Source organism: Chaetodon auriga, chromosome 18 (assembly GCF_051107435.1).
Source record: "Chaetodon auriga isolate fChaAug3 chromosome 18, fChaAug3.hap1, whole genome shotgun sequence".
NCBI lineage: Eukaryota > Metazoa > Chordata > Actinopteri > Chaetodontiformes > Chaetodontidae > Chaetodon > Chaetodon auriga.
The window spans coordinates 4,272,421-4,297,388 of record NC_135091.1 but is presented as its reverse complement, the minus strand read 5'-3'; the positions used below and the strand labels follow the sequence as shown (position 1 = coordinate 4,297,388).

The 24,968-nt window shown below is 43.7% G+C and overlaps 3 protein-coding genes and 1 non-coding gene across 5 annotated transcripts; 3 read left to right on the top strand and 1 right to left on the bottom strand.

Moving 5' to 3' along the window:
• Positions 1 to 353: 353 nt before the first annotated feature.
• Positions 354 to 6,341, top strand: LOC143336307 (cleavage and polyadenylation specificity factor subunit 3-like). Its single transcript, XM_076756381.1, has 18 exons — positions 354 to 531; positions 1,037 to 1,100; positions 1,186 to 1,283; positions 1,402 to 1,530; positions 1,787 to 1,964; positions 2,142 to 2,231; positions 2,324 to 2,474; positions 2,819 to 2,994; positions 3,089 to 3,247; positions 3,332 to 3,478; positions 3,628 to 3,780; positions 3,886 to 3,994; positions 4,300 to 4,398; positions 4,506 to 4,600; positions 4,831 to 4,918; positions 4,995 to 5,061; positions 5,308 to 5,404; positions 5,628 to 6,341. Exons 1-18 carry the CDS (start codon positions 461 to 463, stop codon positions 5,790 to 5,792), a joined length of 2,136 nt encoding a protein of 711 aa, XP_076612496.1. The 5' UTR covers positions 354 to 460; the 3' UTR covers positions 5,793 to 6,341.
• A 1,700-nt stretch (positions 6,342 to 8,041) lies between these two features.
• Positions 8,042 to 15,601, bottom strand: adam17b (ADAM metallopeptidase domain 17b). The gene is made up of 18 exons (XM_076756380.1): positions 15,282 to 15,601; positions 14,020 to 14,152; positions 13,800 to 13,933; positions 13,627 to 13,715; positions 13,161 to 13,341; positions 12,890 to 13,020; positions 12,729 to 12,815; positions 12,514 to 12,624; positions 12,183 to 12,327; positions 12,000 to 12,091; positions 11,567 to 11,719; positions 11,274 to 11,473; positions 10,900 to 11,003; positions 10,674 to 10,808; positions 9,951 to 10,081; positions 9,692 to 9,859; positions 9,547 to 9,603; positions 8,042 to 9,392 (listed from the first exon to the last, which is right to left on the bottom strand). Exons 1-18 carry the CDS (start codon positions 15,370 to 15,372, stop codon positions 8,982 to 8,984), a joined length of 2,553 nt encoding a protein of 850 aa, XP_076612495.1. The 5' UTR covers positions 15,373 to 15,601; the 3' UTR covers positions 8,042 to 8,981.
• Positions 15,602 to 17,288: 1,687 nt separating this feature from the next.
• Positions 17,289 to 23,564, top strand: taf1b (TATA box binding protein (Tbp)-associated factor, RNA polymerase I, B). 2 transcript variants are annotated; one of them, XM_076757151.1, is made up of 15 exons: positions 17,289 to 17,412; positions 18,164 to 18,262; positions 18,407 to 18,494; positions 18,635 to 18,732; positions 18,840 to 18,932; positions 19,160 to 19,265; positions 19,528 to 19,696; positions 19,818 to 19,917; positions 20,165 to 20,312; positions 20,417 to 20,591; positions 20,730 to 20,767; positions 21,299 to 21,386; positions 21,855 to 21,925; positions 22,022 to 22,250; positions 22,484 to 23,564. In XM_076757151.1, the coding sequence occupies exons 1-15, from the start codon at positions 17,395 to 17,397 to the stop codon at positions 22,761 to 22,763; spliced, it is 1,800 nt and encodes a 599-aa protein (XP_076613266.1). In that variant the 5' UTR covers positions 17,289 to 17,394; the 3' UTR covers positions 22,764 to 23,564. The 2 variants fall into 2 exon arrangements, with proteins under 2 accessions (XP_076613266.1, XP_076613267.1); XM_076757152.1 differs by having other exon boundaries at positions 17,299 to 17,412; positions 18,164 to 18,224; positions 22,484 to 23,563.
• trnas-uga (transfer RNA serine (anticodon UGA)) lies at positions 20,877 to 20,958 on the top strand. The gene has a single exon. It is a non-coding gene; the product is annotated as a tRNA-Ser (tRNA).
• Positions 23,565 to 24,968: the final 1,404 nt, after the last annotated feature.

The following is a 24,968-nucleotide window of genomic DNA, read 5'->3' as shown; positions in this document are numbered from 1 at the left end:
AAAAAATTAAAATTTAAAAAAAAAAAAAAAAAAGCTTTTAGCAACGCACAATTTTTCCCAAAAGTGAACTTTTCTGATTTTGTTTAATCATATTGGTGCAAAGATCCGTTTGTGCTGAAAAATTACATGAACATTTGCGAGTAGAAGTCACTTTAACACAGATTTATTTATGCAGCACTTCTCAAAATCAATTATGACAAAGTGCTTTACAAAAAGCAAACATAAACAATAAAATAAAACTAATAAAGACCAAAAATAATTACAAAATCGCAGGTCAGGAAATATGAACGTACTTCTAAAGGTGGAACCAAAGTTATGGCTAGTTGTACTACACGGACAGAGAGTTTAGCCGGAACCGGAAGTGACGCGTTAGCCAAACTTTGCGAACGCGCGTAGCAGCTAAAGTAGTGATGAATAAATTTGAACTAACAAGAGATTTGTCAGTTTTATCAAAGTAAACATGGCCGCTAAACGTAAATCTGACGTGACGGTTCCTGCGGAGGAAAGTGACCAACTGCTCATCCGCCCGCTGTGAGTTTAAATACACCTTTTCTCTTCTTTTTACTAGCTAGCCTCGATGTTTGCTGCTCTCGGACCAAACTCCACTCATAAATAGTCTTTTTTTAGTACATGTTTTGTAGATGAACTAAAGCAAAAACATTATTAAGATTTGCCTTTTAAGAGTTTTGACCGATCCTTAAAGGCAACTCTTCATTTCCGCATAGAACAAATATATTAACTTAATGGATTATTGAAATTCAGTAACTCATAGTCGGCATGTTTCGCTTTGTCTTTGCTAATCTGCAAAGTAATTTAAAAATGTCTTCCTTTATGAACAGAGTTTGGTTTACGTTTTTTGCGGTTTTTCTCGGGCAGAAATCTGGGCCATCCCTCTATTTGTTTTGATGAATTGGAGGGATGAGTTTAGTCAGATGATGTTATTTGGAGAAGAGTTTTAGCTTCAAGACTAAAACTTCAATCATCTGGATGTTAGTTAGTCATGAAAGTGATGGTGTCGCTGTGTGTTTGCGTACAGAGGAGCAGGACAGGAGGTGGGACGATCATGCATCATCCTGGAGTTCAAGGGGCGAAAAATTATGGTATGGTTTGTCACATCAGTTCAACATCTGTCCGTCTGCAGAGTCACCTCAGGGTGTAAAAATGTCTGTGTGTGTTATGGTTTAGTTGGACTGTGGGATCCATCCTGGTCTGGAGGGAATGGACGCTCTACCGTACATCGACCTGATCGATCCGGCGGAAATCGACCTTCTGCTCATCAGCCAGTGAGTTCATAAATTTAATCTATCATCACAGCAACCAGAGAGCAAACACTCAGCTTTCTCCTCCAACCAGCTGGGTTGCTCCTCGGTACCTGACATGTTGTCCTCCGCTTCCTCTCAGCTTCCACCTGGATCACTGTGGTGCTCTGCCCTGGTTCCTGCAGAAGACCAGTTTTAAAGGACGCACCTTCATGACTCACGCCACCAAGGCCATCTACCGCTGGCTGCTGTCCGACTACGTCAAAGTCAGGTAGGATTTATAGACTAGAGTGATAAGAGTTTAAGATTATTGAGATGATTTACTGTGTCTGGGGGTTGATAACATACCAGGCCTGTGTTTGGTCTGTTATGTTTTGTGTTTTTCTGTGCAGATGATGTGTAGTAAAGTTGCTGTGATGCTGCATTTGGTGTATGCTCTGTATTATATATGTGTGTGTGTGTGTATGAACTGTAGTATTTCAGTGTGTATGACGTGTAGTAATGCAGATCTGTTGTGTTTGCTGCAGTAACATCTCAGCAGACGACATGTTGTACACCGAGACGGACCTGGAGGAGAGCATGGAGAAGATCGAGACCATCAACTTCCACGAGGTGAAGGAAGTGGCTGGCATCAAGTTCTGGTGTTACCACGCCGGTCACGTCCTCGGAGCTGCCATGTTCATGATCGAGATCGCTGGAGTAAAGGTCTGCACCTCGTCTCCACCCAGTTCTTCTTACATCATGGGTTTTTTTTTTGGCCCGTATTTGTTGACATTTAGTCAGTTTCTGCAATGTGTGGATTTTATGCTTTTCTCTGCTCATTTTCTCTGCTGTGTGTGTGTGTGTGTGTGTGTGTGTGTGTGTGTGTGTGTGTGTGTGTAGTTGTTGTACACAGGGGACTTCTCTCGTCAGGAGGACAGACATCTGATGGCAGCAGAGATCCCCAGCGTCAAACCAGACATCCTCATCACTGTGAGTGCGGCTGCTGAGATTCACTTAAATTTAAACTTTATTGAAACACCAAGTTGGAACTGACAGGACATGTCTGTCTGCGTGTCTGTCAGGAGTCCACCTACGGGACTCACATCCACGAGAAGCGTGAGGAGAGGGAGGCTCGTTTCTGTAACACCGTCCATGACATCGTGAACAGGGAGGGCCGCTGCCTGATCCCCGTCTTCGCTCTGGGTCGAGCCCAGGAGCTGCTGCTCATCCTGGGTGAGATGACCTGACGCTGTGGGCCTTTCTCAGTCTGCGCTCTGGTCTGATGGTGTGAGACCTGAGTACTGTCCCAAGTCAAAGCCTAAGACAAGAATGCTTCCTGAAGTGTTTTAAGTTCCACAGTGTCTAAACGAGCTGTGATGCTTTCAGTCAGTTTCTGTGGTCGTCCTGGAGAGAGCCGTCTGATCCCAGCTGTCCTTTGATTGGCTCAGATGTCTCTGTAGGGTTTTAAACTACTTATCTTCGGAGTTGCAAGTAGCTTGAGTTTGTACTTGCATACAGTAGTCGAGTGACTTTGCGCCCCTGACTGAGTGACCTCTGTGTGTGTTTGTGTAAATAAGATGAGTACTGGCAGAACCACCCAGAGCTCCACGACATCCCCATCTACTACGCTTCGTCTCTGGCCAGGAAGTGCATGGCCGTCTACCAGACCTACATCAACGCCATGAACGACAAGATCCGCAAGGCCATCAGCATCAACAACCCCTTCGTCTTCAAACACATCAGCAACCTCAAGGTCAGTGAGCGCGCTCCATAGGCCGTCCTGTCACTCGGAAGTCACAGGTTGGATCTCTGACAGCATTATGTGCGTTGTTTTTTGTGCCTTTCAGAGCATGGACCACTTTGACGACATCGGCCCCAGCGTGGTGATGGCGTCTCCCGGTATGATGCAGAGCGGTCTGTCCAGAGAGCTGTTTGAGAGCTGGTGCACCGACAAGAGGAACGGCGTCATCATTGCCGGATACTGTGTGGAGGGGACGCTCGCCAAGGTGGGTTCAAGAAAGGTTCAGACCTTTCACTCCGGTAAGTCGTGAATGGAGTGACAGGTGTAACTGGACGTGTTTGTGTGGCAGCACATCATGACGGAGCCTGATGAGATCACCACCATGTCCGGTCAGAAGCTCGCCCTGAAGATGTCTGTGGACTACATCTCCTTCTCTGCTCACACTGACTACCAGCAGACCAGCGAGTTCATCAGAGCACTCAAACCTCCTCACGTGGTAATCACATGACCCAGACGCACATTTAAAAAATGAAGTACTCTCTGATGGACAAACTCTGTAATGGAGACACGGCTTCTAAACTAATTTGACATTTCCTTTTACCTTTTTGTTGACATGAACACTGATGTTTGTTTTTGTGTCTCCAGATTCTGGTCCACGGCGAGCAGAACGAGATGGCCCGCCTGAAGGCAGCTCTGATCCGCGAGTACGAAGACAATGACGAGGTGGACATCGAAGTCCACAACCCGCGAAACACGGAGGCCGTCACCCTCAACTTCAGAGGAGAGAAACTGGCAAAGGTTGGTCTGAAGCTACAAAATACTGAAACTCTGTCAGATCAGTTTTATCGCTCTGCTGTCTCTCGGCTGTGAGGTGGTATTAACTCCCAGCATGCTCTGCTGCAGGTCATGGGCTCGCTGACTGACAGGAAGTGCGTTCAGGGTCAGAGGGTCTCTGGGATCCTCATCAAGAGAAACTTCAGCTATCACATCGTGACGCCCTCCGACCTCTCCAGTAAGTAACTGTGTGTGTGTGTGTGTGTGTGTGTGTGTGTGTGTGTGTGTGTGTGTGTGTGTGAGTGATTGAGAGTTACCGTGTTTTACATAAACTGGTACTTTCAGTGAGTATATCAACGATAAATCAGCAAAAACAAAAGAGCATTATTAGGACTTTAATGAACCAATGAACTGATCGTATTTAACCAGAGTGGAAGTGTGTTCTTGCTTGTTTTGCTGTGTCCCTGAACACATCCCTGTGTGTTGCGTTCAGGTGCTGTGGTTTTCCTCATGGTTTTGTGTTTTCTCGCTCTCTTTGTTCAGACTACACAGATCTGTCTATGGGCACAGTGACACAGTCTCAGGCCATCCCATACACCGGACCCATCTCTCTGCTGGTCAGCCAGCTGCGTAACCTCGCAGGTGGGTCAGCAGCTCATGACGCAGCACCTCACCTGACCTTTATAAACACAGTTCATCTCCTGCAGTGTTTGTGGTGTGTGACCTGCTGTGTGTTTGTGTGTTTTCAGGAGATGTGGAGCAGGTGGAGGGAGCGTCCAAGATCACCATCAGGATCTTTAAGAGCATCACTCTGGTTCATGAGGCCGGCATGGTGCTGCTGGAGGTCAGACTGTCTGAAAGGATCTTTGTCATTGTGATATCTGTAGTAACGAGAGTGTGTGAGTGCAGCCATGCTGAGACACAGTGATGCTTTGAGCTACATGCTAACACAATGCTAACGGGGACAGTGCTAACATGCTTATGTTAAGCAAGTATAAAGTTACAAGTGTTGAACTGAGCACTGTTTTTAACATCAGGCTTAAACTGAACTGAGATTTATTTGTGCGTCCGCAGTGGATCGCCAACCCGCTCAACGACATGTACGCTGATGTCGTCACTACGGTGGTCCTGGAGGTCCAGTCCAACCCCAACGCGCAGAAATGTCAGTAAACAAAATGTGAGACTTTTGAAAGCCTGAAAACCAGAAACAACTCTTTAATGTTTGATGTTTGTTTCAGTTTTTGAAGGGAAGAAAGAAGCGTTCGACGTGGAGGTGTTCGTCGAGAGACTGGAGCTCATGCTGCAGTAAGTACAGTTCACACATCATCACATCATCATTAACATGCTTTTGCTGACATACAGTGTGTCTATTGAAGAAGTGAAGGCAAAGCGATGAAAGCTGAAGAAGGAAGTGTCTACAGATTTCAAAATAAGAGCTTGTCCATCTGGTTATTGTGCAGTATGAGGAGATGAGGAGGTGCTGAGTTCTCAGTCTGAGACAGGAACAAACAAAGCAGCAGACCTTTTAACCTTTAATGTTTTCTGTTGCAGCGACATGTTTGGAGACGACTGCGTTAACTTTAAAGATGGAAAAAACTTGAGTGTGACCGTGGATGGAGTCACTGCGTTCATCGACCCAGAAACCAGAGTGAGTAGAAGATCTGAGCTGAGTGACACTTCCTGTTTGTGTCTTCTGTCTCTTCATTCGTCTGTTGGTGTAACTACAAACCAAACGTACAGCCTCAAATGTTCTTTACACCAGACTTATTCTTCAAATGACAAGATGTATCAATGAAGCTCAGGGTGAAAGTAAAAACTGACCCTTTGATGCTTCACCTGTGCGCTGACCTCTGACCTCTGCCGTCCTCCAGTCGGTGACGTGTCCAGAGGACGAGTCTCTGAGGGAGATGGTGGAGGTCGCCGTCCATCGGCTCTACGACGCGCTCAGCCCCACCTGTGATGTCACCAGCAGGGCGCCTGTCGTCAGTGACGTGGACAGTTCAGACATGAAAGATCCTTCTGTTTGCGTTCTTTAACAAAGACAAACTCTTTGTTTCACACCTGATTCCAAAGGAATCACTTTCAGGAGACGGACCAACGATCTTCGGCTGATTGTTTTTTGTACTGATTTATATGTAAGACGAGCGCCGCGGCAAAACTTAGTCCATCATGAGAAAAATAAACATCTGTCTCGTGAAAGTTTTAGAGGAGTCTGTTCCCTCTGAGATAAACCTGATCTGAGGCTCGATGTCTTCTCTCAGCTGTGATGATTGAAAACAAATTCAGGTTTTAGACAAAGATCAACGCTAACTTGGGCTGGTGACTATTTTCATTATCGGCCAATTTCGATTAATCGATTACTCATTTTAGCTTTAATACAAAGAGTATTAAGCATCAAAGTCTGTTTATTCATAAAAACATTAAATCTGAAATCATAACAGTGACTGAGATCAGTCAGCAGATCTCTCTTCATGATGAAAACTGCTATTATCTTTCTTTAGTTCCACTCTGACGACACCAGATGAAACCTCTCGCAAGACGTTCTTACCAATTATTCAACAATAGATTTATTTCTCATCAGCGTTCAGAAACAGAGCTTGATCTCATGAATACAGTCGGTAAAACATTTCACTTTGAAACAGCAGACTGACTGACAGGTAAACACGGCGACACGAAACACATGAAACAAACACATTGAGCTCAGACCTGAAAATGGATTAACACTCAACAAGAGAGAATATGGCACACGATCATCTGCACGAAACAACACACACATAAACATCAGTAAACTGAAGTGCACACACTCAACACATATCTTTAATACACAATATAAAAAATACTGACTGTAGTGCATTTGAATACCACAGAGGAAGAAGAAGGCACACACAGTTCTGACTGTTCTTTAAAAAATAAAAAGTTTTTGACAAGTTTGGCTTTCAGATGCAAAAATAAACTGACGCTTAATAAAAACAGTGGTACCAAAGTGTTCTCCCAGTGAAACAAACTGATTCGAAACAACAAAATCCGCTGTAAAAACCTCGGTTTTCTCACTGAGGTTTGGTTGAAAGCCCCTTTTGTGTCAGATTTAAACATTTGACTGGCGTTTATACCGAGGCGGTACAGTGGTATTCATCATAACAAAAATAAACAAGTCAACACTTGCCTGAAAGCACTAAGTCATTTTACTACAAACTTACACAAGCATTCAGAAAAATATGGAAGCCCAAATCAGCCAAAAAAAGAAACAAACGGATTAAATGTTAAGACTCCTCACAGTCAGTGATGGAAAATAACTAAGTGCATATACTCAAGTGCAGTTTTCATATATTTTGCTCGAGTATTTCCATTAAATATTACTTTATACTTCTACCCCAATACATTTCAAGGGGGAAAAAAATCTTACTTTTGTACTGTATTTACTGAACAATTATGATTTTTCATACAAAACATGACCAGATGTGAAATTCTACTGCAATGGGCTGTTCTGCAGTACTTTTCATACTTAAAGCAAGTTTTGTTGAAAATACTTCTGTAGTTTTACATTAGTAGAATTTGGTATATATACACCGAAAAAAAAAAAAAAAAAAAAAAGCCCATCATAATATCCTAAAGCCGAGGGTTACCTCATCAAATGTTTCGTCAAAAACCCAAAAATACTGAACTCACTTCAATGCAAAACCAAGAAAACCAACTAATTCTCATGTGAAAATCTGGAACCATCAAATGTTTGGCTTTGGCTAACTGTTGCAGCTGTAATGTAATTAAAATTGACTGAACTTGGCAGAAATGGACTTCCATAGATGACGCTTTAAACACACATTTTATACACAAACCGGGTTCAGGAGAAATATACCAGAGTAATACACCACCAGGTGAGAAATGAATATTTTTTTGCAGCACTAATGTGTATGTTACAAACAGAGTCTTAGGCAGCTCACTAGGTTTTGAGCAAGGCACTAACACTGTCAGGGTTTGGGGTTCAATCCCAGTTCGACCCTTTGAATTAAAATGGTTGATGCTGAGTCTTAAAATGGAAACAGTGTTTGAGGGACGGGGAAAACCAGGAAGGTAGATTAAATATCCTCCTCTGTGAGTCCATCCACTGCTCAGCTCAGGTGTGCAGTTACATACCAGTTTTTATTTACGACCTTTTTAAAGCCAAAAAGTAAATAATTACTTACTTCTGTTATCAGACCAGGATGATCTCCCAACTTTCTGCATGTCCTCCCAAAATACTGTAATCTTTTCACATGAGCAGAAGATGTGAAGAATGACGGTTTGTGCTTTTCAAACCAAACTCCCTCCAAATTGTTGAGATTTTAAAAAATCAGATAATGATCCCTCGTCTGATTCTTGACAATAACTCTTAACGTAAACAAGCTCAATCTTTGGCATTTCTGAGTTCATTATGATCTAACATTGACTTTTTGGTACCGACTGTCGCTGATGTGTGTGATGAGCTCGGTCTGGTTCAGTCTAGCAGCTGTTTGACTGAACGTTACAGATGCAAACGTGTTGTTTACAGCAGCGTTGATCTAAATCAGCTGTGCTTTTGGTTTCTGTGGATTTTCCCAAAGTTAAGTTGAGTTAAGAGTCGGAGCATCGAGTCAGTTTGATGTAAAACAGCTGGTGCGTTTACAAACACGTTGGCTTTTCGGGCTGCAACTAGTCATCATTTTAACAATCAATAAATCTGACAGTTATTTTCTAAGTAAATCCGTAAATCTGTCCAAGGCCGTGTCTCCAAATGTTTTGTCTGCGATTTTTTTGACAATGGAATTTCAGCCAGTAGTTACGTCCGATAATGCAGAGCTTATTATGCTAACAGCTAACTGTTATGAACGTGAGTTGAACTGCTCCTCCTCTGATCACATGACCTTCAGGTCCAACAGTTGGTCAAGTTTTCATTGCCTGGACATGTTCATCAATAAGGAGACAAGGTTTGGTATTAATGAATCTACATATTAGAAAAATAATTGAACGCATTCTTTATTCTACGGACGGTCAAGACTCTCAAAATATTGGGTCCATGTTAGAAAAATAAAATCGTCAATCAAAAAAATATATATATAACTTTTTGCATATGTAAGATTATCCGTCATCACATTGGTCACGGTGAGCAGATAACTGACCTCTGATCTGTTCTCCTGAAACCTGAAATGTGAGCAGTAGCTCCGCCTGCCTGGAGTCTGCAGGTGTGGACGGGTGTGGACAGGCGTGTCCTCTCAGCACTGCGTCTCCTTGGTGTCGATCTGATGTTGTCTCTGCAGTCTGAACAGCATCGCCTTCCCGCTGCGACTCGTCACGTTTTTCTCCGTCAGGTCCTCGAAGGAGCGCTGAGCCGACCCCGCCGGACGCCCGAACGCCTCCTCCAGGGCCTCCTCGTCCAGGTGAGAGTCCAAGCTGGGGTCCTCCTGGATGGTGGCCATGCGGGGGCTGTCCGGAGGGGGGTGACCTGGACCGGGGGCCGGATCGGTATCGGGGCCGGGGCCAGAGATGGAGACCGGAGGAGTGCTGGTCTGCTGCGGGCCGGACGGCTGAAAACGCAGCCCAGCGGGGTTGGTGGTGGTGGGGAAGCTTGGAGGTTTGAAGATCCGAACGGATGCGGACTCCAGGCTGCTCAGGAGCTCGGCATTCTGGGAAAAACAACAGTCACAGTCAGTATGATCCACAACTAAAGAATGTTAGGAATCTGTGGAGACTTCAAACCTTCTGCTGATTCCAGCATGTGACAACATTTAACTTCATTTCCTGATTATAATGTCGTTTATAGTAGAATTATGTGCTCACACTGGGGAAGAACAGAGACTTGGTGGTCTGCTCGTATTGTTGATCCAGCTTCTTGTCCTGAAAGTACAAAGAGATGAAGGAAAATCACACTCAAAGCAGAACATCTGCTGACTGGCATGTGAGTAACAGTAACGCAGAGACCCACCACACAGTGGACCAGGATGCTGAAGGGGACCCAGAACAGCAGAGAGAACGCCACCACTGAGCCCACGATGTTATCAGCCAGGAACTTCCCAAACGTGTTGATGTCCAGCTTATCGATGAAGTCCCACAGACGCTCGATCACGTCCTGGACCTGCTTCATACACTTCCCCTGCAGAGACAACACGCGTCCAAACACCGAGCGTTCAGCTTTACGTCTGAGTGTTGGAAAGCGGCGGAAACAAAGCGTGGACGAAACGTACCGCTCCGTCGCAGAAGCCCACGGTGCAGGGTTTGCCTTTACGCAGGAACAGGAAGCTGCCTGTTTTGTCCTGGTAGGGGGCGCAGACGCCGCTGCTGCTCCGACAGCAGACTTTACACGACGAGTTGGTCTCTACAAAGAAGAAAGACACACAGTCCATGTTCCTCTGTTCTCTTTACTTTTCATAATTCCCCCGTCTGATGTCTGATAGAGTTCATCTGCTCGGTTCAACAGCTGCTGTCTTTCCCATTTTACTATAATAATAATATTCTGTAAACTTTACCTTGACTTAGTGTCTGTTCTGAGTCAAATCTAGTTCTTCTCTGCTGTCCACATGAATGTAAATCAACAGTTTGGATCTCTTGACCTGAAGTCTGACTGCGAAGCATCTGAACAGAGTGAGAGCTGAAGGACTGGACACTAAGGTGTAAGCCTGTCAGCTGTATTAACAGTTATTGTTTGGGGTAAATATTTGTTGTTGTGTGGTCTGTGTTTGTGTGTGCAGCAGCTCAGTGCTTCAGTGTTGTTTATAATATACTGAATAAGAAACTGAAACTGTGTTCATGTGATTCACCCGACTCGTATCATTTGACATTCTGTCTGTATAAACAAGTGACTGTCTGTCTCTAAGTGTGCAGCTGCATGTGTGTGTGTGTGTGTGTGTGAGTTGTGTCTGAAACAAACAAAGAGTCATAGTTTCAGAGAATTTAAAGAAGCATCGTACCGTTGCAGGCGCAGGGCTGCAGCTTTAGGATGGCCTGACAGAAAGGAACGCACTCTCCGTTCAGACACTCTCCGCTGTCCAGACACACGGTTTTATTGGGAGCGTTTTCTGGAGGAGGACACTCGCTGCTGTTTCCTGTCAACACGATCACAGCAGGTCAGTCTGTCGTCCCTCCAGGCCTCTAGACAACATGTAATAATGACAAACCTTTGACCCGTGAGCTGACCTGTGCAGTACGAGTGTCCTTTACAGGTGGCATCGATGGGCTCCTGGCAGACCTCACCTTCAGACTCGAACCTGCAGTTTTTACAGCACGCACTGTTCCTGTCACTGCACACAGAGAGAGACTGTTTGAGGCCAGCGGAGGACGGACCAAATCCTGCCACCACAACCTGAATATGACCCCAGGTATGGTTCCCCACATGGGGCTTTGGACCCCAAAAGAGTTCACGAGATGAATTTAAAAACCAAAAACGAAATTCTGTTTGGGAGGCGCTGAAGTTAAGATTCTCAGAGAAAAATACATGACTTCATGCTGTGGCACAGACACAGCTGTCCACAGGTGTTCCCAGCAGCCCAGCGGTTTGTGGCATCTCTAACCTGCACTGAGCTCCGGCTCTCAGCCTGCAGTCGGTGGTGCAGCAGCGGTCTGAGTTGATGTGCAGCAGTCCCGGGTCACACTCCTCGCCCTGCTCCACCCGAGAGTTACCGCACACATTGATGTTCCTCTGCTTGAAGCAGGACGGAGCCTTCGACCTCAGACGCTTCACGATGGAGCGCTTGCTGCAGTTAGAGAACAGCTGGACACACAGGAGGCACTTAATTCATCATTCTGTTGGAAATAAAACGGGACTCAACCTGTAAAAACCTCCGAATGAGAAAAGCGCCTTCACCTTGTTGTTGACGTGGTCTCCACTCACAGCGATCGGGTACATGACGTATTTCCCTCCCTGGTCCTCCCGGGGGGCGCAGTACGGGATGTTGTCGGGGTCGTGTTCGGCTCCGAAGTTATGACCGAGCTCGTGAGTCGTCACCAGGTCTGCTTCCTGTTGAGAAGACACCAAAGTGATCATTATCTCTGAGAAGAGCTGAGAGAAGAGCGACCTCACTCCGTCCGTGAAACATGTCCATGGTAGTACAGTTACGGTTTAAACCATTTAAACACAGGGGGAGCACTTGACATTTGATTTGTATTTGATATAACTTTGAGTTCCAATGTCCACTGACTCAAACCTTGACTGAATGTGGACACGACAGTTTATTATCTGTGTGGACAAAACATTAGTGCATGCCTGCAGGAGGAGCAGTTTGAGAAGACCCCCTCACCTTAGTCAGGATGGTTTTCCCATAGTTCTTAGTGCTGGTCAGGCCTGTGTTGAGGTAGATTGCTCTTTGTTGGTTTGAAGATGGAGGACAAGCTTGAGGACAAAAACACCAGAATTATTCTTTTAAACTGTTTCCTGATGTTTGAAGAAGGTTGAGGACTGTGACGAGTCAGTGGGACTTTACCTTTAGAGCAGAGACCCCCGGGGATGTCCGGTTTGGACGGGGCGACGTAGGCCAGACCCAGAGTGCCTTCATCAAAGTCCTGATAGGTGAAGAGGTGAGCGAGGCAGACATTGGAGGCTTTCTCTGCAATGTCGACACTGAACTGCTGCAGGGACACAAAACAGCAGAGACCTCAGAGGAGTCATTCGGGGATTACAAGACACAATCTATCACTCGACATCTACCTGCTGCTTCCTAACACGATCACCCATAACTTAGACTCAAATTCAGAGCTGCTGCGATTTGAAAACTCCCTGAGCTCCTTTAAAATCGTCCGTCTGTCATGTGTTACCTCCAGCAGCTTTTTGACGTCCCAGACGTCTCGACCCTCCACTGGACTTCCTTTCATGTTGAAGTGACTTTTTCCTGGGGCGACAGGGGTCGGACTCTTCTCTATGATGATCTGACGGGAGACACACGGTTCACATGCAGGTGTGGCAGCACTTCAGAGTCCACATAGTCTAAATGCGTCTGTGTTTCAGCTTCCTGTCCCATCATGCTTCTCACCTGCTGGATCTGGACGCCGTAACCTATGAACTCATCGTCCCACGACGTGTTTCTGTAGATGTCGTCCACACGATCGATCAGCTCGATCTGAAAAGTCACAGTTAAGGTGGTGAACGTGGAGGCGACGGAGGTGAAATTTAAAGTGTGGACTGTGAGCTGACCAGGTAGTTGAGGGTGGTGCTCTCCTCCTCTCGGCCCATGTGTTTGAAGAAGCGATGGTCGGCCACCAGCAGCAGAGGACAGGTGTTCTTCAGGTGATCGTGTACCTGACGCTTCCCTCTGAACACAGACTCTGACCACGTAAAGACGTAGAAACACAGTCAGTACAAAGGAAAATGCACTGCATTCGTCAGCAGGTGAGCACCAACCAGTACTGATCACTAAAACTCGAGGACTCAACGAGGCCCCTTTTCAGAGTTCAGATCTACTGACCTTCCTCCTCTTGCTCCTCCAACATGGCCGTTTTAACACTGTCAGGGAGGAGGTGGCTGGGGTCAGAGGTCACGTAGCCACAGACTGAGGGTTGGTGCAGTCGGCTGAGGTTCCTGATGTCCTCTGAGCGGTAGATCAGCAGACGACCATCAGGGGGCGCCGACGTGAACCTCCAGAGAGGCTGAACACAGCGGAGAGAAGAAGACTTAGAGCAGAAGATACGAGGTACATTTCTGTGGATGCTAACGTCCTTGGATGATGGTTTCTGACCAAATTCCTGCAACACTCGTGTGATTTCCATCGGACTTGACTGCACTTTGTGTTCAATGCTAATAGGCAATTGTTAGCATGCTAACACTCAATACTATGGTGAATGCAGTAAACTTTATACTTGCTCAACATCAGTGTGTTAGCGTTGTCAATGTGTAAAATGATGAAAAGTCTCCCTTCCTTTGTCTGTGTTTACCTCGATGTTGTACTCTGCCTCATTAGTCAGGATGTGAGCTGAGAACTCGTGGTCGTCTATGTGAGCCTGAACGCGAGAGTTTTCCTCCCCTGAAATAGAAAAAAACAAGAAAAGAAATGAAGTGTTTTTCTTGCCACCTTTTGTTTAAACATCTTCACGCTGATCTACGTTACCAATGACGTGTCCAGTGAAGTAGTTGTGTCTGTTGACCGAGTAGCTTCGCTCTCGTCCATCCTCGTCCACAATCACTGCTCTGAAATCCTCCGTGAACAACTCATCATTGGTCCTCAGGTACAGTCTGAACTGCCTGCAAACACGAACGCACACCAATGCCTTCTGGAGTTTTCCTGAGTCCAAAAACTGTATGAAAACTGTATGAAAGTGGACTCTGACCTCTGTAGGGCGTCAAAGCTGAGAAGTTTCTCCACGTGTGTTTGAGTTTGGACGTCGCGGCGGCGAACAGAGTGAGTCTGCAGGCTGGAGAAAGGCAGCACGTCAAAGTCATCCAGCATGGACCTGAGAGACGCTGCAGAGGGAACAGAGTGTCATATGTTCATGCCTTCAGAGAGGGTCACTGTGTCAGTCAATCAAGTCATGCTGTGATTGACTGTCAGGAGTAGTTCACATCCAGCAGACCTGAAGTCATGAAGCTGAATTTGGACAAATTAACATCCCATACTAATGAATTTGTAATTAATTCTGATTACATACTCTTGCTTTAATATCTTCTTACTGTAGTAAGTAAGAAATGGGACAGTGAGTCAAAATCAAACTTTTAAGAGTCTTGATTTAAACACTGACTGACTTAGATTAAGTCACAATTATAAGAAAAGAAGATATTTTGATCTAGTATCTCATATTGTCTTTTCTCATAATTTTGCTAACTGCTCAGTTTTACTGAGTATCTCATGATTTTGAATGATCTCATAAAATCTTCACTTAGAATGAAATATGAGATGGGAAGTAATAATTTTAGTATTAGTGGTCAGTATCTAAGTACTTCATAATCATGACTCTCACATACTCATCACATAAGTTTGAGATAGTATGACATGAGATAATAAGTATCTCCTTAATGTGACTTCCTCCACTTTTTTTTTTTTTTTTTTTTTTTACACTGAATGAGATATGAGATCATAAATAAGTAGCAAATAACATATATTGTAAGTAATAACTACCGTATAAGATATTATGCCTTGGGATATAAGAACTGGGACTTCCTATCTCAATTTTCTGACTCTGAAATCAATATTTTGATTCAAAGTCTCATTATTTTTTACTTACTAGACTATATACTAAGTCATAATAATGAGATTTTGACTATATTTACTTAGACTATAGGCTTCTGAGGCGCTATTACATAAGTTTGAATGAATATCAAGCGATTATCGCATATTTATTGCTTACTATCACATTTTTACTTTCTCATACTCAAATATTTGACATATTCTCTAAAAACTGTGACCCACCAGGAGTTTTTTATTTCTATCATAACTTTTCATTTGGTTTTCGTGTTTAATTTTGGCGCGTTTGGCCTTCCATATGTTCTACATCAACTTTAACTGTTAACTGAAGTCCGGCTTGTTGCTTTAGCTAACATCAGCTCAGACATTTATGCGAACTAACATGATTAAAAACGTGTTTTAAACACTTACTGTAGGGTTCCTCCTCTGTATCTGCAGGCGGAGAAATGGCGGCCTCCGTTAAAACGATAAAAACAGTTAAAAATGTGACTCCTTGTCTCATGTTTGATTTGACTGATGGGTATTTAATCCACAGGATGGACTGAATGGAAAAAGGTCGTCGATGCCTGTTTCAGTTTAAAGTCTCGACGCATCGGATTTAAGACTTTAACAACACTGTAGATAAAAAGTTGAGCTTAGAAACACATTTCTGGAGAAAGTTGGGTAAATCTCGTCCAGTTGACGTCTTTCATGTGGTTTAGAAACAAGCAGAGATTCGCATACAGTCCACAAAACCAGGAAGACGCACAGCTGCCGAGTCAAACTAGCTAGAATCGCAATCGACAGGGCGGAAGAACATCTTAATGTCTTCATAATAAAAGCGTCAGGTTTAGAAACTATAACAGCAATAAAGAAATACTTATATTGTAGAAAAATGAAGTTTTAGAACTGTGCGAAAATAATCGATTTTTGAAGAAGAAAGAAAACAAGGTTAAACTCCTAGAAAAAAAATCACTTGAGATTCACTACGTCAGGGGATAAGGAAGTTCAAATATGTTAGGTCTAAGAATACAGCAGTGTTTTTAGTGTTTTATACGACATATTTACAATTAGTATCATCTTGTTGTTGTTGTTGTTGTTGTTGTTGTTCTAAAATAGAACTTCCAGTTATTTTCAGAAACTGAAAGTTTTTATTTTGAAAATCTGTTGTCGGTGTTATGCTCCTACTGTCGCGAGCCTGACAGACACGCTGGAATCCAAAATGCTCCTGAACAAAAACATGAAAATCTGTTCTTTGACGGGATTTTTTGCAGCGCCGTGTGTTAAACGAGTTAAAGTCTCTCAACAAACATTAAAGTAAACGAGCTGAAAGTAAAACATGTCTGTCGTCCATCTTATGTAAGAGAATAACTGAGAGACATCTGGCAGGTCTATTTATAACATCTGATCTCATCCAAATCCGCTTTTACTACAAGAGATATACAACCGGAAAAACTATAAAACACTAATGGTGAACAGATACCACAAACAAACTGTCAGCTGTCCTTCTAAATATTAACGTGCAATAAAGTGAGGCACAACACTGACACCCTATGATGATATACACTACATGAGATGAAGGATTTCAATGTATACGTGACGTTCCTGATTCACCTACGTATCCCAGTAGGCCACAGTTACTTTCAGTTCTGTCCTTAAGTATAGTTGTGAGGTACTTTTTTGATTGAGTATTTCCATGATGTGCTACTTTATACTTTTAATAATACATAATTCACAGAATATAATCAACAGCACTTAATTTATGTTATTGTCAAGTGTGTGTGTGTGTGTGTGTGTGTGTGTGTGTGTGTGTGTGTGTTAGAGTGCCTATATATATACATGCACACACACAAACACGCACTTTCTACGCTATGGTATTATTACGTTCACTTAAGTTTACTGAAGTAGAAAGTCTGGGTACTTCTTCCAGCACCGGTATGAGTATTTTCATTTTTTGCTTGTTGTTTTAAACTGCAGAGGTGACACGTTTCCTGTCTTCATAGCTGTGTGCAGACAACAGGAAATGTGTTTGCACTGCTGTTTTGACACCTCATAGATGGATCAATAGAAATAAAATACAATTAAAAGGTCATAAATAGTCAACCAGAGATATTGAGACATGTATTGAGAAAATGTACACTGTACAATAATAGCGCCTAGTAATAACACGAATAACAGTAAACTCTATTTTAAAAAGCTAAACTGCTAAAATGTATAAAAAATTATAACAAATGATTTTTTATGTCAGAAAAATAATGAAATTAACAAACAAATCTTTATGCTGTAATTTAGAAATCATGGCTTTTGGAGCAAAAAATGAAGATAATTTTTCCAATTATTTAGTTAATTACAGAAAAACAAAACATTTGCAGTGGAATAAGTTGTAGTTCATAATCTGTACTGTGTGGCAGCAGAGAGCGGGAGGGCGTTCAAAACACCGGAAATGATCGAAGAAGTGGATCCCAAACAAACCGACATGTGGAGCCGTGGACGGAGTGAAGATAAGATTTGGTGATCTGAGATTAAACGTTTGTTTTAAGTGAAAATGGACGAGGAGCACACGGTAATTTGTTCTGCATATTTCCGTTAGTATTAGAAAAGATGATAGCTAAGATCACGTGACCTACGTGGCGCTAATAACGAATACGAACTTGGAGTTAGCTCGTCGGTCCATACCAAACTCCATTTAATAAATAGTCGAAACTGGCTCAGAAGACACATTTCAACCAACATTTTACACATTTTTTTCTAAATTTGTGCGAGCCAACAATCAGTATATATTTACTACTACATCAAGCTAAAAACGTATTCTGAACTATGACCATCAGTGGACCCCAGCTCAGCATTAAAATTCAGTTTTAATAGTGTTAAGTTGTCCCACAGCCAGCAGTTTATATGCCGAATTTACTGTAAACTCGAGAAGGGCTTTTCAACACATTTTTAATCCTTATTCGCAATTTCCCTTTTTTTTTTTTTTTTATACTGAAGTCTTGATGTGATGTGATGTGTTCGTGTCCATAATTGACAGTTAAAGGACAGTTATCATTTCCCTTTTGCATTTCAAATTATGACAAAAAGATGATTTTGTTTGTGTTAATGTGCAGTTGGGGATGTTTTAACAGATCGGTAATAAGAATTTAGTAGTATTAGTTTTCTTCTGTCCTCCATATCTGACATGAGAGAAGATTGATTGAAGATTGTCTCTGTTCATTGCAGCAGACTTCAAACACGTGGCACATTTACCTTAATGACTCAAGATTGATTTTGTGTGTGTGTGTGTGTGTGTGTGTGTGTGTGTGTGTGTGTTCATTCAGGCCGGGTACAGGGAGCCCTGCGCTCAGTGTTCAGCTGTGGACTGGGGAGTTTCAGACGAATGTAATTTCTTCTGCAGATCCTGCCACAACATGATCGAGGTAAATGACAACCCCACGAGTCCTGATCTCTGTCAGCAGGTGGCAGCATTGTGTTTCTGTACCAGTTTACGTGGAGTTTTGTTTGTGTCCATCTGTGTGAATTTGAACGTGTTGTAATCTGTGAATGTGTCCAAACGTCCTCAGAGAACCAGAGATGTGGTGGACTCCACCTTCAATCGTGGCTCAACCAGGATCTCCACCCTCAGCAGAGGAATCAAAAACAAGAGGACCAGTGGGTGTTTTTTATTGCTCGTCTGAAGTCTTAAAACACAAACTGGGTTAAAAATATGTATCGATATACAGAAACTTTAACTTTTGTATCTGTTGTGTTAAATGAAATGTTTGCCTGGTGCTTTGGATGATCTGTTTCAGAGCACGGTCGTGAGTGGATGATCTGTGAGGGTTTCCAGTTTATCCTGAGAAACCAGGCCAACGCTCTGCTCAAACTGGGAGTCAGTCCACACTTTAAGGTCTGTTTTTATACCTTTTTACTAAACCTGGCAGCAGTAGTTGGAGTAGGAAACCCTGCAGAAGCTGCCTGGTGAGAAGCTGAACTGATCTCAGTGTGTTGGTCCAGGACGAGGTGTTGTGTCAGCTGTGGAGACTCTACCTGCAGAAGAGTCGACAGGCCTACACCTACGATTCGGTGAGGAGCTCCAAGTTTAAAGTGGTGAGTCCACAAAGTGCACAAATATATACGTTTACTATACTGAACATCCAGATTAAAAAATATAAAGCTGATCAGCTTCAGTTGTTCTGTCAGAGCATTCAGAGCTCCACCAAAGTTACCCGAGGCGCTGACTTTGAGTCCTGTGTAACCATCACATAGGGTGTGATCTAGATGGGTCCAAATCTATCCTGTCTGTCTGTCTGTCTGTCTGTCTGTCTGTCTCTCAGCGAGGTCCGAACTCGGACTCGGACAGCGCAGCCGAGTCGACCGTCACATTTGCCAGTGAGACAGATGTAGAGACGAACCTGTCCGGCACAGCCAGATCAAACGCAGGTGTGAGGACATCAGAGGACACTGCGCCGGTTTTACAACATTTTGTTTCCTGTGTTATGAAATCAAACATTATATTGTTGTTATTTGTTGGAAAAAAGGCCAATTCTTCATGTTTATATTGAAATTCCACGTTTCTCTTCTTCTGTTATTTAAACACACTTTAAATGCCATTTTTCTGGGTGTATTTGTGAAAATGAAACTGCCGTCTGTGTGTGATTTGATAACATTCTGCAGGAGTTGAAATGTTTCTTTCCCTCCACAGGGAGCTCCAGTGATTGGTCGCTGTGTTCAGGCTCAGCGGACACCAGCAGCTACCTGTCCAGGCGGATGAGACAGAATCGCGGTCTGATGAGCATGAGGAAGACGTTGGCCCTGATCCACCTCGCTCTGCTCTGGAGCCGCGAGGCGCTGACGCTCAGCGACCTGCTCAGGTAACGACACACGCTTCAGTGTTCAATAAAGACGTTTTCAGGTGTTTTTAAATGAATTCCTGCTGCACAAACTCAAAAACTGTTTTAAGTAGGAACCTTTATGTGATGGCTTTGGTTTCAGGTTGGTGAATGAAGGTCACGTCCCGTATGTGAAAAGTTTCGAGGAACTTCCTGATGAGATGAAGCTCGAGGGCAAAGACGCCCTCATCTTCAGAGTCGAGGTCAGAAATCCATCAGCTCCTAACACAGAGTCAAATCTGTAATCAGTCATATTTAAAGAGTCAGATCATCCAAATCCAGTGTTATCTGTCTCTGAGATTCCTGCTGTCTCGTCAGCACAGTGGACACGGATGACATTTCCTTTGTGCTGCAGAACACAAACAGTCTGTCAAAAAAAAAAAACACCATGAAGGAACCGGAACGCTGAAGGGAAGCTGTGATTTTGTGACCTTGGTTTCTTTTCCGCAGAGTATCCCGTCCCACCAGGCGGTGCATAAGGAGGCTCAGAATCTGGTTCTGTTCCTGGAGCTTCCTGCCTTTCCTCTAATCGACCGCCAGAGTCTGCTGCACCCAGCTCTGCTCAGCCTGCGCTACCTGACCGACGCCAACCTGCCCGGTAACAGCCCCACAGATGCTGACAGTCCCCCTGATGCCGCAGTGCACGCTGTCTGTTAAACTTACGACGGATTGCGTATTTTCCTCGTCTCTCTTGTTTTCCAGACGAGCTCCACCTCTGGGTCTGCAGGCTGATGGAGCGCGCCGGTATGGCGGATCAAACGTTCAACACGGTCGACCGCTCGTCTCGTCCCGTCCTGCCGTGCCACGACGTCCAGGCCGCCGCCCTCATCATCGTCACCATGAAGCTCATGTTCGGCCTGGACGACCACACTGAATGGTAAACAGAATAAACTCATGAAACATGTTGAATCACTCAGAGAGGGACGGTAACTCTTTTTCTACAGAAAGTTTTCATGCTTTTTATGAATTTGGATTTCTGGCTAAACTTAAAGATCCACTGGTTTGTGTCTTTCAGGGATCTGTCCAATCAAACGGGCGACCAGGACGACACAGGTGAGTGCTTCACCTCCGTGCTGATCGTTGACATATTTCCCCTTTTTATTTTTTAAAGTCTTTCATCTATTTGACGCGGTAAGATAAGATAAGATGAGGTAAGTGTTGAGCTGCGATGGCCGAGTGGTTAAGGCGTTGGACTTGAAATCCAATGGGGTCTCCCCGCGCAGGTTCGAACCCTGCTCGCAGCGGGTCATCAATCATTTACTTAATTTCACCGGTGTGGGGTCAATAAAGTCTTACAAGATAAGATTATTGATCCCACATCATCTTATAAGATAAGATAAGACTTTATTGACCAATTACCAATGATGGAACTTGAATCTAGAAAATCTTCAGAAAACCATCTTTTCTTCAAAACCTCCAGTTTTGGGAATTTAACTGGTTAACTGTTAGTTTGTCCATCAGGACTTCATTTATGTAACATGTTGTCAAACACTTTTTGAACGAAATAAAAAATGGAAAATGGAGGAAAAATGTTGAAACTGGTGAAAACAAGTAGTCTTTTTTTGTGTTTTTACTGTGTGACAGGAAACATGTTCAGCCTGAGGAGGTGGTACCGGCTGCTGCAGGCCGCCCTGACCAGAGCTCAGCAGAGGACGGTCCACAGCGTCGCCAGGTGAGACACGAGCGGCCTTCACACCTGAAGACCTCCGCAGTCTGAGGTCGTCTCTGCAGGTTTATCGCTGGCTGAACTTTGCCTTTGTTTACATTGAAAGACTCTGAGCAGTCCACGGACTTCACTCAGTAAATCTGTTCAAAGTTTGGACTCTTAAATCTTCAATTTGCAGACTTCATCGTCCCTGAATTTCTTCAGGTTGTCTCGACCTTCTTTGTGAAAACATTAGCTGGTTCACAGGAAAATTTTGGAAATTTTAAAGGATTAAAGACACCAAACAGCTGGGATGTCTGTATAGATAATGGCATGATTATTCTATTGGCATACTATTTTGTTATAGTCTTAAGGGACATTTTGCATTGTTACGTTAAGTTTTTGTGTCTGAGTGATTGAATTTGATATTAATCCACCTTTTTAAATGATTTTTTATCCTTAATTTACTGTTTTTATTATTTCTCTTGTCCACAGGAAACAATGGAAAGCCAAGAAACCTCTTTACCTGAGCAGGCAGGAGAAATGTGTGGTGATAAAAAAGAAAAGTAAGAATCTGACGCTGTGCCCCCCCCCCCCCCCCCCCCCCCCCCATGTGGTCCTGTCCAGAAACCAAAGCAGCTGCCGTGTTTGTGTCTGTGCAGGAATAGCAGAGCAGGTGCAGATCTGTTTTGAGAAGCTGTCCTCTTGCCCGGCGGGTGTTGACAGCGTTGAACCGTCCAGCTTCAGGTTCTGCTGGGGGGACGAGGACGGAGCAGACGGTCCCAGTCTGCACCAGAAGAAGCTGGACGGACTTGTGACCCTGAAACACAACGTCCTGACTCCCTCAAACTCCACATACTGGCACCCAGCACTCAGACCCTGCAACCCCCGGTAGGTCGTAAGCTGAGTCTTCTTGTCTCCTTGTGTAAAAATATCAACATTGTTAAAATGACGTTAACCACGATGTGCGTAAAAGCACTATTTTCAGTCAGAAAGTGACATAGAGCAACATAAATCAGTGATATCTGTGACACATCAGTGTTGTTTCCTCAACATCACTCAACTGAAGAGATCCTGCAGGTGTCGAGACGCTTCGTGTCCTGATTTCTTCTTCTTCTCTGCAGGAAGTGCAGGAGTCATTACTCGGAGGTGGAGTCGACGCTGCCTCGGACGTTCGTCTGGCTGCTGCAGCTCTTCAGCTTCCTGCTGGACGTGAAGCCGGCGTACCTGTACGAGGAGGTGCTGAGGGTGGAGAGACGAGTCTTCAGCGGCAAAACGCCCAAGACGACCGGGACCAGGACCAGGACCAGGACCAGGACCAGAGGTCAGCCCAGGAGAGGAGAGGACGAGAAACAAGATGAAAACCCTTCAAGTGACATCAGCTGTTCAGGTTCTAAGAGGTGACTGAGAATCAAACTCTGAGGACAAACCGTAAGCAGACATGGACACTATTGCGACTCAGTTACATAAATTAATCCAATCAAATGTGATTGGAGGCGAGCGGCTAACTCTCACCATCATATAAAACAGTCATTAGCCATTAGCCTCTGTGTAGCTAACAGGCTAGTACAGAACTGCTCAGCCCTGCCTGTCCTGCTCTCTGATTGGCTTGTGCTCCATTTCACAGCAGTGCTGGTGTTCAAAGTTACTCGAAAATGTTTGCTTTTGAACCTATAAAATGCCGGATTGTACACACATATTTAATAAATGCAGACGAGTCAAAATTAGTATCTGCGAATCAGGTTTTGGACAAAAATATCCAATGGCATCACTGTGAGCTCTCAGAAATTGACATGAATTGTCTTCTCGATTTTTGGACATTTCATAGACTAAACAATAGATCAGGTCCCGCAAAGTCCATTTTTAGTTTGACCAGAAATCACAGAGGTTCACCTGAGGGCAAAAGACTGAGACACAAAAACCCGTTTTATTCCCACACCGCCTGCCGACTCCTCGAGCCTCCTCAGCGGCTGGTGGAGGCTGCACGGTGGCAGTCCTGTCAGTGCTGCTGGATTCTTTTGTTGGCATTGTCACTTTTGTCATTTTACTTGATGTTTTACATGGCTGGTGTTTTAGAAGCTGCATATCGTCTCCCTTTCATTGCACTACTCATGCATACCTGGTGAAGAGCTGCACTGTCATGGCGTAATGTTTGCCAATAAATGTCTAAGTGGAAAAATAAACAATTAATTGAGAAAATAATCTAAATAATCATTAGTTATGTCCTAAAGCTTCCTGCAAATGTTCCCAAGCGTTCTTAATATTAACTCTTTCCAGAGCGAGAAGAGTTATTTTTCTTTTATTTTAGCTTTTTCCTGCTGGTTTGTCTTTGTTTTGCAGCTGAATTGATCAAATCAACTGAAAACACTGAAGACAAAGAAACATCAGAGAGCTGCAGTGGCAGAAAATGAGCAGCAGGGGGAGACAGACACAGAGAGAAGCATCAGATCATTCACACAGACAGACTGAAACTAAACACTGCAGTGAACAACAGGTATAAATACACAGAACAGTAACATGGATTATGGAGTTTATATGTTGATTTATGGTTATTTATGCGCATACAGAGACCAGCCCACACGGAGCTCATAAGACCCCCAGAAAATCCAGCTTCAGTGGTGAAACATCTGTCGAACGTGAACTGAACTTCTTAGATTACAAACAGACAACTTCATCTCAAACTCCACAAATAAACTCAGGTTTTCTCCCCAAGAGGAAGAGAAACTGAAGATCTTACATCATCAAATCACGAGCGATCAAACATTAGATGGACTTTGTTTATTTCCTTTAGTGAAGCTGTTTCAGCAGCTGATGCTGATGTACCTCAGCTGACCTTTGGCTAAATCTGGCTTTGCGTCAGGCTGCGCTGGAGTTGTTTTTCATCAGATTCTGCTCCAGAAACTCATGTTGTTTTGTCCAAACTTTGTTTAAACCACATAATTTTATTTTAAACCGGCAATAACTGATGTTTTTCTCCACTTGTTTTCAGCAGTAACAGGCAGTGAACACAACACTCTAACTGCATCTTGCTGCTGTTTGAGTTCAGGAGCTTTTTTACAGCTTTTTTCTCTGCTGCAAGAGTCCGGAGAGTGAACCAGAACAGTAAAGTCTGTCTGGATGGATAAACAATGACCTGAACTCACCTTAAGGCTCCATAAAGCTGAGGGGAGCTGCAGCGTTGTCATTTCATACATTGGTGTAATAAAAAGATTCATTATAGCTGCTCTGAAGTCTGGTGGACGATTTCCAAAGATACCAGGCAGTGTTGGAAAGTAACTAAGTACATGTAAGTGAAGTCCCTTATTTGAGTACACTGTTGAGGTACTTACAAATTAAGGTTTTTACACACAAAACATACGAAGAGTTGAAGAAAATATGAAGTTCTGCTATAAATTAAGCCTCCCAACAGTTTGTACAGCGCAGCTGCAACAGTTATTTGTCAATTAATTGACTGACATAATTTTGATGATCGTTCAAGTAGATTTGCGTGTAAAAACATTTCAAGGCTCCAGCTTAACAAATGTGAAGATTTGCTGCTTTTCTGTTGAATTATTTTCCGTGTTTGAATGTATTTTGATCAGCTTGATGTTTGGACTGTTGGCTGGACCA

What these genes read in the sequence shown, in the direction of transcription:
- adam17b (XM_076756380.1), bottom strand. Translation starts at nt 15,372, where the DNA reads ATGAGACAAGGAGTCACATTTTTAACTGTTTTTATCGTTTTAACGGAG. An exon ending in GCACCACCCTCAACTACCTG is followed by an intron (nt 12,816 to 12,889) that starts GTCAGCTCACAG and finishes GTGACTTTTCAG; the next exon opens with ATCGAGCTGATCGATCGTGT. An exon ending in GCAGCCCTGCGCCTGCAACG is followed by an intron (nt 10,082 to 10,673) that starts GTACGATGCTTC and finishes TCTTCTTTGTAG; the next exon opens with AGACCAACTCGTCGTGTAAA.
- LOC143336307 (XM_076756381.1), top strand. Translation starts at nt 461, where the DNA reads ATGGCCGCTAAACGTAAATCTGACGTGACGGTTCCTGCGGAGGAAAGT. An exon ending in GGAGCTGCTGCTCATCCTGG is followed by an intron (nt 2,475 to 2,818) that starts GTGAGATGACCT and finishes TGTGTAAATAAG; the next exon opens with ATGAGTACTGGCAGAACCAC. An exon ending in GAGGAGAGAAACTGGCAAAG is followed by an intron (nt 3,781 to 3,885) that starts GTTGGTCTGAAG and finishes GCTCTGCTGCAG; the next exon opens with GTCATGGGCTCGCTGACTGA.
- taf1b (XM_076757151.1), top strand. An exon ending in ACGGTCCACAGCGTCGCCAG is followed by an intron (nt 21,387 to 21,854) that starts GTGAGACACGAG and finishes TCTTGTCCACAG; the next exon opens with GAAACAATGGAAAGCCAAGA. An exon ending in CTCAGACCCTGCAACCCCCG is followed by an intron (nt 22,251 to 22,483) that starts GTAGGTCGTAAG and finishes TCTTCTCTGCAG; the next exon opens with GAAGTGCAGGAGTCATTACT.